This window comes from Engystomops pustulosus, chromosome 5, assembly GCF_040894005.1.
Source record: "Engystomops pustulosus chromosome 5, aEngPut4.maternal, whole genome shotgun sequence".
Classification (NCBI taxonomy): Eukaryota; Metazoa; Chordata; class Amphibia; order Anura; family Leptodactylidae; genus Engystomops; species Engystomops pustulosus.
The window spans coordinates 91,969,289-91,991,248 of record NC_092415.1 but is presented as its reverse complement, the minus strand read 5'-3'; the positions used below and the strand labels follow the sequence as shown (position 1 = coordinate 91,991,248).

Below are 21,960 nucleotides of genomic sequence, written 5' to 3'. Positions count from 1 at the left end.
TCTGGACTTATATATGTATATAATATATAGCCACAGGCATGTGTCATATGTGGTTATTTGATGGTAAATTCACCTGCCTGGTGCCATATAACTTTGCTATTCAGTGCACCCACCCTCCACCCCACAACACGCACTTTGTCCTACACACCACCTGTCAAATTGGATTCAACAATCCTTCATATTGCCACTGTGTGGCGGTAGTGTCCCTCACTGTATTTGCTCCTGCTTAGTGATTGGAGATGTTGGTCTTTCTTTAGTGGTCTGTTTATTATCACTATGATGGTATTTATCTTGTTGTAATGGTCATCATGTGGCAGTATTATATGTACCTTATAGAATGGGATTGTCGGCAATTTTAGGTTAACTAGCCGGGTTGGCACTTTGCATACATAGACTTTGGTGTGGAGTTCGGGCACTTGGTCTCTAAAAGGTTTGCCACCACTGCCTTATAGAAATTAAATGGTCCTTAAAGGGGTATTCCAGGAATCAGCATAATTCATATGCAAATGGGTTCTTTAAACTATAAGCTAATATGTAATTAGTTATTTAAAATTTTGCTCCCCTTAGCATACAATGCTGGTGACAGACTGTAATGAAGAATTAAAATGCTACTGGTCCTTTAGTAAGCAGCTCCTAGTGCCAAAAATTTAGGTCCTCTTTAAGCTCCATTTTGTGACCAAAGACATTAAGTTTTGTTACAAAAACCCATAATGCTATAAATAAATGAATGTATAAGAAGTTCATATTCCCAGAATTCCCCTTTAAAATTGATTCTAAAATTTCCTTAAGAAATTTAAGAGAATGCAGTTCGATTTGTGATCTAATGTAATAAAACAAAAGGACTGTTCCAAAAATAAGCTAAATTAGTTGTTATTCATTCGGGTAGCAAGACATTTTGGAATTTGAAAATGGCTAAAACATCTACCAAAATCACCTTTTTTTTCCATATATAAATGCTAAATATAACAACCAAAATTTCCCACTAACTTGAAGTACAAAGTGTCACTGAAAAACGAACTCGAGAACATTTGAAGCCTTCTAAAGTTATAGGCCGATCAAGAGACGCATGCTGGTTTTGAAAAATGGGCCTTGGTCATCAAGCCGCAAGTGAGCTTGGTCACCAAGGAGGTAAATTCCCAATCCACCCCTGAAAGTAATTATACAAGCATCAAATGAGTACAAAAGTCCAATAATGAATAGAAGTTTATTAAGTATACAAGAAGACTCAGCAGCCATACGATTTCATGTATAAACAGTATGTAAAAGTATGGACACAAAAATGAACAAAACAAAAAGTATCCCAATGCAAAGACAAAGAAAAATCTTAAAAACAGGAAATGATCCATTTTCTGACATTTATGGTGATATTACTAAAATACACAAACAGAACAATGCATTTGTATGAGGAGATTGATGAAATAGGATAAAGCCAAGGAATGAACTACATCTGTAAACAAACAAAATGCTTTTACTTACAAGGCACAATGTCAAATTTATTGTTACAAACCCGTTAAATACATTCATATTGCAGACTTATATATACTGTACATATACTGTATTTTCTTACAGGTAATAATCAAGGCATATACAGTATATAAAGTATGAACCCCTTTTCATCCGACAAAATACCATCAAGTACTGCAAATAGCCCAATGTCAAAGTTGCTATGCTCTGGAATTTAAAGGGAACTGTCTTAGAGATATAGACCCAAATGCCTCCAGCGGCCTGTTATTAAGGACAACTACAGGATTACTATAATGTGCATCTGTATTCTCGGAGATTTATCATAATGCAGGAGAATGGCTTCATAGTACAAATACATCATCATATAAACTACATTTTGCAGAGGGTATCCAACAGTTGACCTGTGATGATGTTACCTAGCCAACGGGAATCAGTTGCACCACAACAGGGCATCCTAATATGTCTTTTCTGCCTCCCTGTGGCCCCTTATAGGTCATTTGAATAAAAGTATGAAAAGTTCTTTACCTGCATAATAGTAAATCTCCTAGAACATAGGACATTGTTGCCATCATATCATGGTCCTGGATAACAGGCTGATGGCAGTCTGTGACAGTCAAGATACTCCAGCTAATTAAATGGTTATATGTTGCCATGTGATTGACACAAGTGTATATACTTGGAAATTAAAAAAAAAAAAAAAACACACACACAACACATACGGTATGTACATATAATAAACTGCTAGATTTTCCAAACATAATGAGTAACTCCTTTGACAAAGTATATACACCCATATATTATTATATTTTCTTGAAAATAGTCCCAAAGAACATTGGGGAAAAATGTTTTGGCTTTTTTAACCAGAGAGTCAATCTTAGAAAATATTGCAGTATGTAATAAACAAGGTTATTAAATAAAGGACTGATTGCACCAAATCAACTGAATGAAATTAACTGTGATATAGAAATTAAACTTTTACATGGCTTAACCATTTCTTCATCAACTGTAATGACAAAATCCATTTACAGATTAATGCATTCCAATGATACTAAGCGGAGCTTGCTATGGAGTGCCTTCCATACACAAGTCCTATAACAGGATATTGCCTACAACACACAGTGTAGAATAATATAGTCCAGGAGATTACAAGAGAAACATTGTATCACTTGTAAGATCAGTTTACCGGCAATTCATTTGGGAGTGCCATGTAAAGCAAGAATACCTAATAAAGTAAAAAGCTATTGGAGACAATCTTGCTAAACCTTTTCGTTCTGCTTAACCTTCCTGTCCAAAGTCTTCTGTGAATTTCTTTAACTTCTCCAGATCCTGATCATTTACGGTTGGCTTGGTGTGAGTTAGTGACCTCAGCATGTCAGGCTGAAAGAGAAAGCAATTTTTTTTCAAGAAATGCATAAATAGTTAATCATTTTGCACAATTTCATTCAAAGTCCTAACATAATATATAAAAGTAATAGTATAAAATTCTAAAGGCATTAAATTCTAAAGAAAAGGGGTAAACAAAAACTAAGCAGCACTGAAGAGAGAAACCAGCATTTTCTAAGAGTACATACAAATTCACTATGAAAAACATAAAAGTTTAGAAGGGCACAATCTTCTCATAAAGATAGTGTTAATTTATGCTTGCTATATAAAGAGGTGCTAAATACAACTCACCATGCTTACAACCGGCTCTAATAACTTATTTCCAGGAACATCCATCCACGTCATTTCAATAGCATTAGGGTCTCCAGGAGAACATGGAGTGAGCAAATCATTGCAAATTTCATCAGGATTAAGTGGAGATTGACCCCTTACCTGGCAAGGTTTAAAAAAAAAACAAAAAAAAACAAAAAAAAAAACGAAATGTAATTCAAATCTTGCGCCTTTACACTGCCTATGCACAAAACACAATGCAATAAGCAATGCACAGAGCAGGTGGATTAATGACAGTACTATATTTTGTCAATAATGGTAATCTGCAATACAAAACCGTACAGTTATACAGTACCAAATAGTTATCCTGGGTAGTTAGATGGTATTTAGGAACGAAGCCTGAGACAGAGTGCACTAGTCAACATGAACAGAAACAGACCATGCATGCTTTTAGCACAAAGGATCCTTTCCTCTCCAGCTGCGGAATTTACAGTATTAAATAATAATAAAAAAAAAAGTAGAGGGATCCAGAACCGTTTATTAAAACATTAGATCTTTATTTCTTCATCTATTAAAAATATAAAGGGCATAGTTCCATAACAGCATCTGTTATGGAACTACTTACTTTGGAGTAACAAGTCCTGGATTCCTCCGCTTTGTCTTTGAAATTACATAGAGAGGGCATGGGTTAAACTTTACAACACAGAGTTTGGTGATCATTTCCTTATTGACCCAGAGTTTAATAGGAGTTTTACATGATAGGTGTCCCTGCTTGGTTTAGAAGGTCACTATCCCATACTTTTACCCCATGTGTCATTTAACTCTTCAGGCCTTAAACACAATCCCTCTAGCAGAAGGTCAAACATGCTCTTGCCTTCCAGTAATGACCATAGAAAAAGAGGTCAGTAATAGGAAGAGGACTGCTCAACGGTAATGAACAAGACATTTGTCTAATTTCAAAGTGGAGATCTAAGGGAGTCTGCCCCAGGGCAGTCTTCTTGTGCACAAGGCTTCCTAAAGGCAACAGTGCAGCAGCCATAGCAAAATGAAAGCCATGAAGAGAATTAATAGGAACATACCTTTTTAAAGTGAGTAGCAGACTGAACTTTCCTGACTGGTTGCATTAAGGCATCACGTACAATAATGCTGATATCTGCACCTGAATATCCATTTGTTCTTTTTCCAAGCTCTCGGTAGTCAGCTTCTGTCAGATTGTGCGGCGTTGTTCCAAGATGGAGTTTAAACATATCTGTCCTGGCATGTTCCTCTGGTAGAGGAATGTAGATTCTTTTTTCAAATCTGTATAGAGAAAGATTTAACAAAACTAACAAACAAACCATAATGTAATATATTATAGCTACAGCTATAGGGTATCCCAAATTCATGACTGCAACACCTATAGCAATATCATGTAAAACTACAAGAAATAAAAAAAAATGTAATTCATAAAAATTTATACTAAGAAATAAACCAGTCAACCCAGCAAAATGGATCAACTATAGATTGTGCAAGAACTACTCCCGATTTATTATTCAGCAACAGACACAGTTATAACTGTGGCAAAGCAGAAGACTGTCTAGATGTACTCTGCGCTGGTCTAGTGACCAACACTTTGATAAATCCCTATCAGTGTGTTTGCAATGTCCTATTGGCTAGTGGTGAGCATTTATTTTCTCTTTGTTGGACAATGTTAAAATAATAATAAAATGTTAAAACATACCGTCTTCTAATTGCGGAATCCAGCACCCATGGTATATTTGTGGCTCCAAGTACTAGAATACCTTCATTGTCAACTCCAACGCCTAAACAAAATGAATAAAGATTAAATACATACATCCCCCTCAGTCAAGCAAACTTAAACCCTTGAAAAGAAACATGGCTTGCCTTGCATTTGGACCAAGAATTCGGTTTTGATTCTCCTGGCAGCCTCACTTTCATTCTCACTTCTTGAGCCACATAGTGAATCAACCTCATCAATGAAGATGATTGAAGGCTTGTGTTCCCTTGCAAGCTGAAATAAATTCTTTACTAACCTGTAATATAAACCGTGGTTGAGTAATCTGCACCCTTTACCTCATCTTTGTAACACAAGTTTATGAATGTATTATATGTACTTAAAGGGGTATTCTCACCTGGGCATACACATCTAATTAAATTAATCTGCCAGAACTATATATTTCTTCAAGTACAGGTTATCAATAAAAATGTCCCTGTTTTAAGATAATTTGCCATAAATGTAGTCATATTATCCCATAGAAATTAGATTGTTGTTCTTGGACCCAATCCACTTAACCCAGTGTTTATTATCACAGCAGTGGGACATTCAGTAACTCCTGGCCATTTCATATGCAAAAATGATTGTCTCTTTGCACAATCGATGCAGGAGCCGCGGTAGTTACAAAAAACAACAATTTCTAAATTACATGACTACGTTTATGGGAAATTATCTTCACACGGTTAACTTTTTTTTAATAACATCCAATTCAATAAGTGTGTGTGTGTGTGTGTGTGTGTGTGTGTGTGTGTGTGTGTGTGTGTATGTGTATATATGTGAATATAATTAAATGTGAAGGTTGTGTTGGTAATACTCCTTTAAGCAACAAAATGGTTTCCCGCTTTATAGTAAAGGATGATTAATTGGTGTACACAGAGGTCGCACCAAAGGATTTCCAGAAGAGTAATAATACTAGTCTTAACATTTTTAAAGGAGTATTTTTCTCTGATGATAAGTATATTATTTTCACCAACACAAATGAATACTGTATATACTCTAGTATAAGCCGTTGCGCAGCCGAGAACCCGGCGCTGTTGTGCCGCTGAGGACCGGTTCCATTGCGCAGCCAGGCCCCGCAGGTCTTCTGTTCGATCTATCTGTGAGCTGTAGGTCCGTGTGGCACACAGCTCTGGCTGCCAGCACACACAATACTACTGCAGCGGCTGATGTCAGATCCTGTGACCTCGCACGGACCTGCCGCTGATGGATGGATCGAACATAAGACCTGCAGGGGGCGCTGGAAAGGTGAGTTTTGAATTTCTTTTTTTTTTTTTACTCTAGTATAAGTAGAGTTTGGGATTTTCAGCACATTTTCGGCTTATAATCGAGTATATACGGTAACTCATAGGTGTCGATAATATTAATACACTGCCATTCATGCAAGACAATCATTACTGTACATAAATATTGATGCAATGATGGTGTACTGTATGTGCAGGCACTGAGGGCATAAGGGGGATGAGCATTACACACTGTATGGAGACACTGTTCTACAGGCGGAGGGATTTATGGGCGTTATACAGTGCACAGCAAACACACTGACACACACTACATGCATACATTACCCATGCAAATAAACATGTACACAATGTTCACATATAGATTAGACATCATACCCACATACACAATAAACATCAGACACATTAACTATGCATACGCTTCAGATTGTTTCTGATGTAGAGGAGGGCTCCGAGTTGCTGGCTCCGGCTCACATGCGCTTTCCAGCCCAGCCCCATCCTGTTCAGACCGATGTACCAGTTAATCAGATACACAGGTGGTGGATGAACTGCTAAAGCAACACAGACAGGAGCAAAAAGCAGGGAGCTTCTCCCTCAATGCTGCCGAATGCTGATGCCCCTGTCCTCTGAGTGCAGGCTGCCTCCCGCCTGTCTCCTCTGCTGTAGGTCATGTGACCGGAGCCTTAACCATGTATCTGAGCTCCGGTCACATAACGGGAGCTACAGCAGTGACATGACGAGGCTGCAGCTTCCGGTCTGAACATAGTGAGAAAAGTTGCGGATTTATGCCGATAAGGGTATTCTCAAGGGATGAAAACTGCCTCTACATATGTTAGACGGGTGTCGCTTAATGTGATCTCTGGGTGTACATACTTTTCACTTTCTCCCAGCCATTTCGAAACCAGGTCTGAGGAAGATATAGAAAAGAATGTGGAGTTGTTTGCCTCTGTAGCCACAGCTTTAGCCAGATACGACTTTCCCGTCCCTGGTGGTCCGAATAGAAGAATCCCTCTCCAGGGAGTTCTCTTGCCTGGAAAAGACATAAATACAATGTAAATTTGAAGCTTTTCATTCTTCCAACAGTTCTTTTTTTTTGTGGATTGTTGTTGGTCTGGAAAAGAAAATACCTACGGTTTGAAAAAGGGTCTCCCAAATGTAAACTAAATGCAGCACTTTTACCTTTAAATAATATATATATTGAAGCGCAATCACTGGTTGTAAATGCCGTTTTTTTTCACATATCTTCAGACCAAGATAAATATAGTGTTTCAATTGTCCGTGATCCTTTATTTCTCAGGGTGTTAAAAACATTTAAGGATTTTTGTTACGGCAGCCTCAAGGCCATGAACAGCAATAGACTTCAGTTGACTCAGAGGTATATGGGAGATTTCTGGACTTTGTAATGTTAAGGTGAGACAAGTGTCAGTCTATTATATGACTAATTTCCCAAGAGTGACATATTCTGGATACAGTACTTTAGAAGAAAAAAATTAAAAAAACACTATGTCCGATATTCCAAGCAGCATCTACCCAGAGCATATGGCAAGTCTCAGAGATTTTAATGGGGGAAGGATTTAGCTGTGGATTTTAAAAAGTCAGACAGTCCCCACCCTCATTAAACTTCTTTATTTTAATGTTAAAGGAAACCTACCATTTGATTTGATGCATTATGAAGAAAATATACCTTTAGAATGCTGTAGCTACACTGATGCAGGATCATATCTTGGTTAATCCCTGTGCTGAGTGGTTTTGCTGATAAAACAGATATAACATTATGATAATGGAGCTCTGTCGCTTCTATGGCTCCTTCAGCGCTTCTCCTAGCACAGTGGTGGCGAACCTATGGCACGGGTGCCAGAGGTGGCACTCAGAGCCCTTTCTTTGGGCACTCAGGCCATTGCCCTAGGACAGAGTTCATCAAACAGGAACAAATCCCCCAGGAACAAATCTTTCTGTAGTCCCAGGCAACTTTAAGGGGTATTTCCACCTCACCTACTACAGTTAATTCAATCCCTACCCCCCAAAAAAAATTTCTTCAATTCATTGCTATTTTAAAAAAAATGACATATATTCCCATAATATACTGTAAAAGGGGTTTACCTCCCCCTTGTAACATCCCTCTGTTGAAACTAGATACGCCCACTGCCGCTCGCAGCAGCGTTGCCTGCGCAGGCGCTTAGAATGAGGCTTCTCTGAACCTGCTGGGAATATGTGAACGTGCATGAGGTGAGAATACTTCTTTAAGAGATGCTGCTCTCAGAGCTATTTTAAAGCAACGCTTCATTGACGGTTTGAATGCTGGACCCACCATTCTTCCTGTACAAAAGACTCTGGAGAGGGGCTGCAATGATAGTCTCAATTTGCCCTCCTTCTTTCAATTGTATTGGTGGGCTCAGGTTGCCGATACAATTAAAAGATGTGGAAGAACAGGTAACAAGAAGTTACTGCTTAAAATCCCACATTGGCACTTTGCGGTAAATAAGTGGATTTTGCTTGTAGTTTGGGCACTCTGTCTCTAAAAGGTTCGCCATCACTGTCCTAGCATGTAAGTTTTTCTCTGCAGGAGAGGATGATGTAATCCCTGGCTTGTGCCTGAAGGCAAAATAATCAATCGCTGCACCATCCCCCAGCTGCTGTGTATGAGTGATCCAGCTCAGGTTGATTAGTCATGTCTTGACTAACCTCCATTTGTAATTACAAGCTCCCATGTGTAATGTGTTTATCAAGGGAGCCAGCCTTCCCCAGCGCTCCCAAGGTTCTGAACATTATAATTGTGTTTTCAGCAAAACCACTCAGCTCAGGGATTAACCAAGATATGATCCTGCATCAGTGTAGCTACAGCATTCTCAAGGTATGTTGTCTTAATAATACATTAAATCAAATGGTAGGTTTCCTTTAATAGATTTTAACATTACAGTATTAAACAATGATATATATGTGAATAAAATCTTCACCTGTAAACAAATGAGGAAACTTGATTGGTAAAATTACAGCTTCTTTTAGTGCTTCTTTGGCACCTTCCAATCCAGCAACATCATTCCACTTCACATTAGGTTTTTCCATGACAATGGCACCTGTACACCAAGAAAAACAAATGATTTTTAAAACAAAATTTAGTTAAAACATAAAAAAAACACTACCTACTAAATATTACTGTATTAAATCACCACAAGGGGCCGGGTTACATCTGCATTGGAGATCATATTGGTGTGAGTACAATGACACATTGTACTTCATGTTAGTGGAAAAACTGGGCTATAAGCTTTGTGAAAATTCCCAATTTTCAACATTTTCTGCTATTTAGACAGATGGTCATCTAAATAACATGATGATTAACATTTCACAAATGTCTGCATGTTTTTATGCATCCTCTCAATTTTAGGAGACTTACAACTTTAGGTGTGATTTTTTTCACATTTTCATGAAAATCCCCAAAACCTATTTTTTGAGGGACAAATCAGTTTTCAACAAAAACAAAGTGTTTTCAGGAGGCCTAAATAATAGTAAACATTTAAAATAAAAATAAATTACCCTATTATAGAAATGGTGGTGCAATTTTCAAATTGTAATTTTATTGGTTAAATGAATGTATCATTCAAATACACATTCACAATTGAGAAAATGCTAAAATGCCCTGTAAAGTTTCAAACAGTGCTGCCATATTGGCTTTAATTGATGTCCCTGGTGACGTCACAGGGGAGTGATGGTATTAATAAGACTCCAAGACCTCTCATTGCTGAAGATCTGTAACTGGGTGCCAATGTCACATGGTTACAGATCAACAGCAAATTTCCAAATATTGCAAAACCGTATTATTGCAGTATATGGTAGGAGCAATCGTAGGTCTAAAGAGAAAAAAAAAATAATAGTAAAAAAAAAAAATAGTAAAAAAAAAATAATTTTTTTTTAAAAGCTCAAATCACCCCCCCCTTTCCCTAAAACTGATACAAAAATAAAATAAAATAATAAACATGTAATGTATCCCGTGCCCCAAAAGTCCTAATCTATCAAAAAAATATTACTGGTGTTGAGCCCAAAAAGAAAAATAGTGGCAAAATGTCTGAAACCCCACTTTTCCGCCATTGTGCAATGTATAGAAAGAACATATGTTGGTAAGATACAGACTCAGCAAACCGCATATGATGTAACAGTATAGAACGCTATTAATAAGCACATACAGACTTAAAGTTACCTTGCAGCTGGCTCTGCATTTTCTTTTTTTCTGGATCCCCCGACTCTCCATCATCACTTTCATTTCTTAATAAAGTTTACAGATATAACCAAATTCAATACGGAGGTATGTTAGACATCTTACATTTTAAGAAGCACAAAATGAAGTAAACGTGTGTAAAGCTTAGCAGTTTCTATGCTAGCACATGTCCTCATCTATTTCTATAGGCTTTTGTACATAGTCATCACACACAGACTGTAGGGGACCACGGGCCATCGTCTGTGGCTTGTTAAGTGCACACAATAATGTGCAGATAGGATGTGAGACACTGCAAAAAGCAGAGTTAAAGTGGCATGTCTTTTCCGCGACAACCATTGTTCTGCTGTACTGCTGCAGAATACTATAATTTGTGTTCCTACTGCTGCAGAACAATAAAACGCAATGCCTGCTGCAGAAATAATTTTTGGGATGAAAAAGTTTAATACTATCTATGATGGGCAAGATACTCCCTTGAACCTGAAGAATTTCTATATATAATAAGGAAGGTTTGTTTGTAGTTTTGGATCTTCTTACAGTATTAGTTACATCTTCACATAAAACACATGCAGCATTATGTAACAAATTGCTAGTTTCTGCTGTATTCACAACATATTCTTTAAAATATTTCAAATTATGCTGGTCTAAATATAGAGAAAATATATTTTAGACACAAACCCTTTATCTTCAGCCCGAGGTGCGCCTTCCTTCACTGGTTTTGGGGGGGCCTTTTCACTTTTCTTAAGGTAAGCCTTCAGCTGTTCTGCTCGGTCAAGGTATTCTATGCACTTGGACCTAATGCTCTGCTTTGCCTTTTCACCTTGAGCATCATCTGGAAACAGTAGAAAACTACTAAATATTCTTCTTTATGAGGTAAAACAATCAGCTCCCAGTGAAGCGCTCCCTTTGTCAATTTAGTAAAACCTACAAGACCATAAACTTTTCTCACCAACATATACTGTATAAGAGATTTAATCATTTTTCCATAGTCCAAAGTTCAGCAATGTTCATATATTTTCAAAAGCTTTGCCCGCACTTCTACAATGCCCAGCTCTGTGTGGCGTTTGCCTAGATTAAATTCACACCACACTGGTGCTCGTCTATTTATTATGGAATAGATTAGAATACAATACATATAGTAAACAAAAACCCATTCATTTCCCATCTGTACCCTGTGACATGCAAGTTTCCATTACAAATCATAGTGCAGCATTAATCTTTAGAGCCAAATATCAAATAAAAGCCATGGTGAGACTTGTTGTTACAGTGAACCAGTCAGTGAAGAGTATGGAAAACAACTGTACTGGGAAGGATCAAGCCTTATACAAGACTGGATTATGTGCAACATTGGCCGGTGTGAGCAATAATTTATTGTAAAGAGGTCAGGCATGCAATCATCAAAGCTGGACAGTTAAAGGGATTGTCCCTCAAATTTCCTATTTGGGGGCAGGGGGGACTGGCTGTGTAGTGTTTCTTACTGCTCCCCTGCAGAGCAGACAACCCCTGTATCTCTGTTATGGGTATGCCAAAGTTGTAATATCAATTAGATAACAGCAGCTTTACAATTAATAAATGTCTGCACTAATTGATTGAAAAAAGAGCGTAAAACCTGCAATCTAAACACTTTTACACACTCACATTTTACCACATGAAGAAAATACTGGACCGCGCCTTGATATAATCGCAGAGCTTCCTCATAGTTCCCTGCTTTGTCTTCCTGAGCGGCTTTGCTAGCCAGATCAATGGCTTTCTAATATAAAAAGAATGAAATAAATGCAACGTAAGTAATAAGGAATTATCATTCAGGTTCAATCACTTGTTGACCGGTACTATTAAGGGGGTTGAAGGAGTTTGCCCATGAAAGAAAGTTCTCAAATTTCAACCCCCCCCAGTGATGTTAACATAATAACGAGAATTTTAATCCTTTACTTTACAGTTTTACTCAAATTAGGAGGGGGGGGGGGGGATGATGTCACCCGGTGGACCGAACACCGTATTAAACCTGCAAATTGTGTCGCACACCCTTTGTTAAAGATGCACCATAAAAAAGTTGAACTCTGTTGGGCCAGTACAGGGAAGCACCAGATTTATGATCTTAGTGAATCGCCGCACGCAGCACTATAGACGGACAATGCACTTTTAGAGATCTCTAGTGACTTTGTAAGTAAATGTGCCCCATTATGATCCATCTAGTTCTGTGAGCTGTATCAGGGTACAGATTTATATACACTTTCATTTACCTTCTGAACATTGTACTAGCATCTGACAACATAGAAAGCGAGACGAAACAGATCAGAGATGATGAGAACCATGAGATGCCGAGAACCATGAGATGCCTATTACACACAATGACACAGCTAGCCTTTCGTACATCGCTGCTTTTCCACAACACACTGCTAGATCTGCTGTGCCTCCCTCTCCCAGATAAAGAACTTATCTGTCTGTAGCCTTACACTCCTCACACTGCTGCCGGCAGGAAGTCAGTGTTTGTGTATCAGTGAGAGCTCCGTCCTGGACTGCAAGGGAAGGGGCTAGAGGCAGAGAATATCTCAGCTCCACGGCCATCAAAACAGAAAACCAAAATGTCTGCCGACCCTAAAGTCAGAAGATACAGGGTCGGGAACCAGGGGCAACGGAAATTGTATACACCAGGACTGATAGAGACAGGTTGGCATTATATCTGTGAAATGCTGTATTTTTGAATCGGAGAATGTGTTATTTTGTTATCCTGAGTACATTTAAGAAACTTGTCTTCATGGGAACACCCCTTTAAGGTACAGAAACAGAGCTGGTGTGATAAAACACAGTGTCAGCTGTAATGTCAATGATCAAAGAAAACTGTACAGTCTCAAAGAAATGATAAAATTGTAAAATATCACAGAATGCCACATACAAAAAAACTTACCAAATAAGATGCTTTTTCACGACCTCAAATGTTACCAATGAAAAGAACTTTTCCAGTATAAAACAAGTCTTCTAAAAATGTTATTCCTCTTAAAAGAGGATGAAGTAAAAACATATTTCTGTATATATACTCGGATATAAGCAGAGTTTTTTTAGCGCAATATGCCTGTGCACACATTGTGATGTGAAGGTGTTGCCACCTGCTGACATCATAGTGTGTGCATGGGAATAACGCATAGACATGCCTCTGCCAGCACTCCTGGAAGGGCCTACGAAGTATGCAAGTTTATTTTTGTTCAATAAACTTTATTGAAATTGGCAAATAACAAGGTTCAAAGCAATATCGGTGAATCAAGTACAAACTACAACAGTATGCATATCTTAGGTCACATAAGACAAATGTCATACATCCAATGGTACAACTAAGATGAATAGCCGCTTCATGAAAAGAACAATATTAGTGATGTAATAAAGGCCATCTCTATACAAAGATGCATATGAAAAATGTTGTGAAGGACCATTTCTTTGATTAACAGAACTAACAGCATTAACCACATTAAACACATAGGGCGAATCTATACCTGGGAAAACACTTTGGGATTGATGGGAAAGGAGAAAGGAGAGGGCAAAGGGAGGGAGCACAATAGGGAAGGAGGGAAGGTAAGGGGGCACGAGGATTCATCAACTTAATTCTAGGTTATCTACTGTTCAGTTTATGCCCCCGGTATCCAAGAAGCAAATTCCGTTGAACTGCGGAAATCTATCCAAGGGGACCAAATCTTAGTGTATCTAACAAACTGCGAGTCCCCCAGCCCCACCAGCTTTCATTTCCTCCATCCTCATGATATTGTTCAGGGCTTCTGCCCACTGGTATAAGTTTATTTTTAATGCTGGGGCATTTAATCCTTAAGGGGGCCATGCTGGGACATTTCATTGATGGGAGCAATTTAACCCCTTAAGGACACAGCCAGTTCACACATTAAGGCTCAGCCAGTTTTTTTTTTTTTCTTTTTAAATCTGGCTAGCGTCTCTTCGTGTCGTAATACTGTTAGGGATTTTTATGCAGGGCCCCAACAGCCCTCTTGACTTTTGTAAGGTGAGTCCTAATTAACCCTTTGAGGGAGGATGAGATAGCTGCCGGCAGCGAGCTGACAGAGTCAATGAAAAACACAGTCGGTCTTCCGATGCACTCAAATCAAACTGTTTATTTCAAACAAATACCGCTATATTTTAACACATGAAGATCAGCATTTGGGGTGTTGATAAGATACCTAGATCCTATTGGCCATTATGCTTTTGTACCAGCACATTCTGGGAAAAATGACTAGGCCTTGTTTACAGCCATGCTTATCTACACAATGGCTCCTAGAAGCTTCTTCATAACCAAAATAAATAACAAGAATACAGAGGCCCGAAGGACGGTAAGAAATGCCAAGGATATTGTGAAAAGTCAAACAACAGTTTAAATGAGAAAAATAGCTGAATTAAAACATTTAACCCTATTGCTTCTAAGAGGGAAGCATACCCCCCCCCCCCCCAAGGTGGCCGCTGTATCTAAGATGGCGGACAGTAGTCAAGATGGCGTCTGAAACCAGTGCGACCTCCTTAACAAATACCTTTTTAACAATTTAAATGATCAAACTGATTTTGAGATTGTTTTCTCGTGACACATTGTAGCCTATATTAGTAGAATCATAATTTTGCTGAGTGGTTGAATTTTTGGGGGTACAAATTTAAAATTTTGGGAAAATTTTGAACATTTTCAAAAAGTCACAGCACAAATTTTTTTGTAGAAAACCTTTCCATTTTAACTTTTTTTTTTTTTTACGTTTGCTTATTTTTTACACATTTTTAGAAGGTTTATAGTTTTATTAGCATGTTCTCAAACTGCGTACACCAGTACCTCCTCCAAACATGCATACACTACTACATACTCCACAGAGGTGGGATTTGCTGCATATTGCAGTAAACACCCACCGCTAATACTCACGGTCAATGCTAGCACCAATCATGGGCACCAACCCTTCCGTTGCCAATGGCGGCCTTTAAAAGCCGGGGGCGACGATCGGTTGCAATGACAGCCTCAGGTCTTCGCCAGTGGCTCATTGTAATGACTACTGTGTAAGGTTGCATTCACACTGCCATATGGGGGACGAAATACGGCCGATGTGTGTATATATATATATATATATGGCCAATATACGTCCCCCATAGACGGCAATAAGCGCACTGCGCCCTACGGGGGCGGTACAGTGCACCACCGTACCGCTCGAGAAGACTGGACATTTCCAATCTTTTCTCAGCATACGGTGCAATACACCATGTTCCTCTATGGTATGGCGGGCAACAGCAATCTGAATGTAGCCTAATACAGTAGTATTGCAGTATATGGTAGCAACGATCATACCATCTAGGGTTACTGTACCCTAGAGAGCCTAAGCAAAAAAAAAAAAAAATAATAATTATAAAACATTTTTTAAAAACCTAAAAACTTCAAATCACCCCCCATTTTCTAGAACTGATATAAGAAGAAAATAAACAGTAAAAATCACAAGCACGTTAGGTATCCCTGCTCCTCAAAATGCCTATCTATCAAAATATAAAAAACGGTTATTGCCCACAGTGAACCAGATAGCGGAAATAGCGCCCAAATGTCTGAAACACTACTTTTACACCATTTTATATCACATAAAAATTTTTTATAAAAAGTGATCAAAATGTTGCGCAGTCCTCTAAATGGTAGCAAACGTTGGCAAAAAATTATCTGACACAGATCCGTACACCATAGTATGAAAAAGTTATTAGCGTCAGAAGATGGCAAAATTTGAATTATGTACACATTCATTTGATTTCTGAAAATTTATTAAAACGCAATAAACCTATATAAATTTGGTATCACCACAATCGTACCGAACCAAAGAATAAAGTAGAGGTGTTATTTGGAGCGCACAGTGAAAGCAGTAAAAACTGAGCCCACAAGAATGTGATGCAAATGCAGTTTTTGCCAATTTCACCACACTTGGACTTTTTTTCAAGCTTCCCAGTACACGGCATGAAATAATAAATAATATCACTGAGAAGTAAAATTTGTACACAGAAAAATTAAAAACGTATGGATTTTTGAAGGTGGAGAGTGAGAAATGAGTGAAAAACCCTTCATCCTTAAGGTGTTAAACAAGCGATCAGACGAACAATTATTCAAGCCCAAGTCTGGGAAAAAAAAAAATCACCCCATCACCTAGTGCAGTGATGGCGAACCTTTTAGTCACTGAGTGCCAAAACTACAAGCAAGAGCCGGATATTTTTCACAAACTGCCAAATGCCAATTTAAAGTAGTTCACAGGTTTCAAATGTATTGGTGCCCGGAGGACACCAATACAAGAGATAGAAGGATAAATTTGGATTGTTATTGTAGTTTCCCTCTAAAGTCCCCTTAACAGGATGAATCACAGGCCCTGAGAAGAGGCTACAATGATAATCAAGCTCTGTCCACACCTCCTTGATTCAGGTCTTGAGTCCTGAATGGTGACCTTTGTGCTGGGTGACTGCCTGGGTGCCCAAAGAGAGGGCTCCAAGTGCCACCTTTGGCACCCGTGCCATAGGATCGCCACCACTGACCTAGTGTATTCAGCCTTACAGAGCTTTGCTGGAAGCGGCTTCCAGTTATGTGAGATATCCACTGTGTTAAGATAGGACAGGTTTCAAATTCTCTCTTGGTAATGTATAATGAGAGCACGTGTATGCCTGTTCAACCAGTCAGTATTGATGCAACATCTCAAGTCACGAGGAAAGAATGAGTAATACTGAAATACAATAAATGAATTAGAGCACAGAAGGATCAATATTTATAAATCAGTAACCACTAACTTTTCAAGAAATGTGTCATAATCAGTTAACATGATTTTTTTTTTTTTTAGCAGTAGTCTTCATTTTTAGCAGTTCCCCCACCTTTTTCTCCCTGAGCTGGTGGATGGAGGCTAACTGCTCCTCCTCCCCATCCATTACAGAACATCTATGGTGACTTTTTCTCCATGTCCTCCTTTCTCTGGTAAGATGTGAACATGTGAATGAGACATGCATAAATCCCATTCAAAGATAAGGGGCAGTTTAAATTAAATACATTTATATATATATTCTAAAATATCCACATAAAGGTTTGCAAAATGTGGGTCCCCTGCAATTTCAGATTTTATTTTGAAGTTATTGGGAGCAAAAACCAAACCAGATATGACGACTGCACAAAAGGTATAAAGGAAAGATTTAATATGAATTAAGTTTTGGGGTTTTTGCTACACCACAATGCTTAGACAATGTAGGAATAACTATTTAATGAAATATTATATAAATATTAGATATTGTCCTTCATTCAATAAAACAAATAATTAAAACTAAAGCGCAAATGTATTTAAAGGGTACACTCACACGCGGTATGCCCGCCGTGTTCTGGAGTGGAGGAGGAGGTGACCCCTCCTCCCTCCATAGAGAATAGCGGCGCATAGCCGCACATCCGCCGAAAGATAGGGCATGCTCTATCTTTTTGCGGTGTGCGGCCCGGATCCCCGCCGTGCCGCTAGTGCCGTCTATGGGGACGTACTTGCGGCCGCAGGTACGGCCCCGCAGACGGCAGTGTGAATGAGCCCTAAACCTTTGTGGGGCCCTCGTGTGATAAAAAAAAAAAAAATATTGTATACACAGTTAGAAAATATTTTAAAGGACACCTGTCATCAGATCTCTGTCACTATTTCTGCCACTACCTGTTGGAGCAGCTCACAAGGATCCCATCCCAGCATTTATCTAGTCAATTCATACATTAATCATTGCAAAATCATCTTTTCTTTATTATGTAAATGAGGCTGGTCACATGGTCAGAGGCAGTGATGTCATCCCTGTTCCTCCTCCCCTCTCCTCCCCCTGCTCATGTCTGTGTGTAATGTATAGTAAAGCATTGCTAGTGCCTGTGCTTTAACTGCTGACATGCTGCATCCTCCTAATACACAGAGACACAGACATCAGCTACACAAGTACATGGAGCTGTTGTATCTCTCCTATACACACACATGCACACACAGGCTGCAGGGGGCGTGGCCGCCAGCACCAGGAAGCACATCATAATACAGCCTCACACCATTATACAGGTCATGTCAGTCATGCACTGGGGGGTGTGGCTGTGCCTCCCACTCATGAATAAGGTGGACAGCTTGAATATGCTAATGATTCATTGGACATTTCACAGGTCATTTGCATACAGCTTTAGGACCTTATTGCTTAGGTGTACAGGCATGTAGAGGGACAATGAAGGGATAGAGGCAATGCTCTTTAATCGTAATTTATGAAAATCTATTTAGTTTAGGGGGTTATTTTGCCTGACGGGTTCTCTTTAAATATCTAAAATGACACAGTATAAAAGGTATAGAATGACCAAACCACTATTGCATTAGTCATTGTATTCTTTGATATTTTAAATATTTAGTATTTTGTATTAATATGTATACAGTATTTATTTTCTATAATTCCAGGGTTCCACTTGCACTTTGGCTTTGTTTATCTAGGAGTATGGATACTATAATCCCTTCCCGCACCCTGACGTGATTCTACGTCATAGAGTTCGGGTCGTTCCCGCACTTTGACGTAGAGTCATGGCAATCACCCGGGCTCTGAAGCTGAGCCACTGCGATCGCAGCAGGATCCAGGCAATACGCGGTAGCCGGGATCCTGCAGTAATAGCTGGGATCGCAACTATCGCAAGCCTGTTTAACCCTATAGACACCTCGGTCATAGAGACCGCATAATTTACAGGGTTTTACTGCTATTTAGGCCTCCCAACGTCACTTAAAGCTGAGCAGGTGCCTCTAAATAATGGTTTTGGCGATTTTCATTTGCATAATTATTAAAACAATTTTTTTGTAAAAATAAAGGCATAAGAAGCTAAATGAAAATTGGATCTTGCCAGAGGGGACACACACACCAGCATGTAAGTGTACTTGATTTATAATCCTTCATCCCTGGGGTAGATTTCCTTTAAAGGAAATCTACCATCATGTATCTACTTACTGGTTGCATCATCCTTTATTCCCAAGACATTATTTTATTAACATGTAAATTACCTGCAGCGGCTACTTCAGGGTAGCCCTGCAGAGCCGGCTCCCTGCACATCCATGCCGCACATAGGAGCCACTGAAAGGCTGGCAAGGGTCCCAGAGCCGCATGGACACACAGTGAGGTTGCTCTTCAGAGGCTACTCAGGTCGTGGAATAGCCTTAGCCCCCTGAGCTCACAGAGACTTCTTTATGTCTCTAGTAACCTCTTCAGGTTATTTGCATATTAGTAAAAATAAAGTTTTTAGAACAAATGCTGCATACTAGAGAATATACAAACTGTTTATATATTATATAGCATGTAAGTTGATTTCTGATGGTAGATTCCCCTTAAAAAGGTTACATGTCAAAAAATGACAATACAAAGAGTTTTTTCTTCAAAAAATGTTAAAGTTATTATTTACGTTACAGACCTATATAAATTATGTCCATTACCGTACTGACTCACAAAATAAAGTTAGGTGTCAGCGCCAAGTGAAAAATGTTAAAAACAAGGACCATAAAATATTCTTTTTTTCCAGCTTCCCAGCACAGAATATTAAAGGGCATTCCCACAAAGACAAGCTTCTTGTACTCAGGATAACAAAATAACACATTTAATTCACTGTTATTAACAAAAATACAGCATTTCACAGATATAATTCCAACCTGTCTCTATCAGTCCTACTGTGCACAATTTCAGTTGCCCCTAGACACGACCCTGTAACTTCTGACTTGGGAAAATCATCTTGGATATCTGTGCGAGGGCTGTGCAGCTGAGAATTCTGTCTCTCAGCTCTCTGCACTCTAGACCCGCCCCCCTGCAATCCAGGACATAGCTCACAGACACATACACTGACATCCTGCTTACAGCAGCATGAAGAGAACTACAAGCTACAGGCAGAAGTTATTTATCGGGCGAAGAAGGCACATCAGTTCTAGTGTGTTGTGGAATAGCAGAGATGTAGGGAGCAAACTTTGTCATTGTGTGTAAAAGGCATCTCATTGTCTCTGATCGGTCTCGTTTCTCTGTGTGTCAGATGCTAGTAATGTAATGTTCAGAATCCAGATGAAAGTGTATATAAACCTTGTACCCTGATAATCCAACCACATTCTCAGCTCACAGAACTAAGTAAATTGTGAAGGGTTAAAAATGATCTTTATTGTATTAACATTACTGGTTGTTTGAAATGTGAGAATTTCTTTTAATGGGAAAACCCCTTTAAGGATTTATGCATCTTATGATGTGGCCTTAGATCTACCTACCCATCAAGTGATTACCAGCTACTTGGATATATCCAACTAGAACTGTGGTTATAATCACATATTAAAGTGTCATCAAACAGAGAGGCCCCATCACCAAATACCGAATGTTTAATAATATCTCTGTGCCCCTGTACTTTATTAAAATTGGCAAGATGTTGGCCCCGTACCATATGTAAGTTAGCTCATAGCCGTGACTGGGGGGTGTTTCGGTTATCCGTTTAACTTTTCCTTTAATTTTCCAGATGACCTATAGTTTTCACAATAATAATGTATGACGCTTGTCCTAGGCTAGACCTAGGCTGCTGGCACCTGAATTGAGTTCTATACAGTGTTGTCACTGTTACAATAATGTGACATAGACACAATCCCTCCTGACCAGAGCTGGACGTGTAGTGTTAACAGACCCTAAACTAAGAAGGCTTCTCCATTACCCCATAGACATGAGCCTAGTGTGGGCACAGGCCCATCACCTGTACACAATGTAAGCACTTGCCACACCGATACCACCCCAGAAACAAGGCCTTTACCTCTCTTCATTACATCAGACAGAGCGGTGCTTACCTGTAAAGTAGTCCCGTTGGCAGCCATCTCCACTCAGCCCGTCCCCGGGTGTATCGTAAACGCCAGTGGACTATATGCCAACGTAGTCTCTAAGGCACCCACTAAGACAGCACTTGGGCAGAAACCCACTTCCGGGTGTGTATAAACACCCTCAGGTTTTCTTCGACTTCCGTGTAGAACGTGATGCATCCGAGCTACGTCACTGCCGAATCAGCCAATCAGCCAATCAGATGACTCAGGGAGTTCCAGCACATGACACGATGCATACGGCGATGACGTCAGGATGCCGCACCCTCGTTCATGTCACGCCTCTCCAGCGTTCGAGTGCGAGGCCATACGATAGCGCCTGCGCATTGTTGAGGTCGCGCTTCAGCAGAAACGCACGTCACATGCTTTTGATTTTACTTCCTGGTTGGCGAGTAATCACATGATCGTTGTCACGTGATCATCACAGCAGCCAATACTGTAAGAAGACGGATTAGACTAATGTAGTAGAAGCAAACAGGGTGTATTGCTGGGTTGCATTATGGTTTATGGGGTATTATACATGAGGTCTGAGTGACATTATACAGTTTGGAGGGTGGTGGCCACAGAGGGCATTATATTATGCTGGATTCAGGGAGCCTCTCCCTTTCCCAAAAGGTATGAAGTACATGCATTGTCAAGATTTCAAGTGAGCCTTGTGCTGTGCCAAATGTATCACAGTGTCTGATGCTGGAAGTTGAATCTGGCATATTAAGGGCGCTGTCCCACGTTGCGTTCGCAAACGCAGACGCAGACAAAACCGCGCCCATCGGGGCGGTCCGCGGTCCGATCGCA

General features: G+C 39.4%; 1 protein-coding gene across 1 annotated transcript; it reads right to left on the bottom strand.

Moving 5' to 3' along the window:
• Positions 1–1,185: 1,185 nt before the first annotated feature.
• VPS4B (vacuolar protein sorting 4 homolog B) lies at positions 1,186–21,372 on the bottom strand. The gene is made up of 11 exons (XM_072152686.1): positions 21,142–21,372; positions 11,975–12,086; positions 11,015–11,168; positions 10,322–10,386; positions 9,084–9,203; positions 7,003–7,159; positions 5,002–5,150; positions 4,838–4,919; positions 4,197–4,416; positions 3,139–3,279; positions 1,186–2,841 (listed from the first exon to the last, which is right to left on the bottom strand). Exons 1-11 carry the CDS (start codon positions 21,166–21,168, stop codon positions 2,740–2,742), a joined length of 1,329 nt encoding a protein of 442 aa, XP_072008787.1. The 5' UTR covers positions 21,169–21,372; the 3' UTR covers positions 1,186–2,739.
• Positions 21,373–21,960: the final 588 nt, after the last annotated feature.

Bases quoted from the DNA above. Each gene is read 5' to 3' on its own strand.
- VPS4B (XM_072152686.1), bottom strand. From the start codon at position 21,168: ATGGCTGCCAACGGGACTACTTTACAG. The intron at 12,087-21,141 runs GTAAGCACCGCT...TTTTTATATTAG, and splicing joins CCAACGGGACTACTTTACAG to AAAGCCATTGATCTGGCTAG. The intron at 4,417-4,837 runs GTATGTTTTAAC...TTCTCTATACAG, and splicing joins GATTCCGCAATTAGAAGACG to ATTTGAAAAAAGAATCTACA.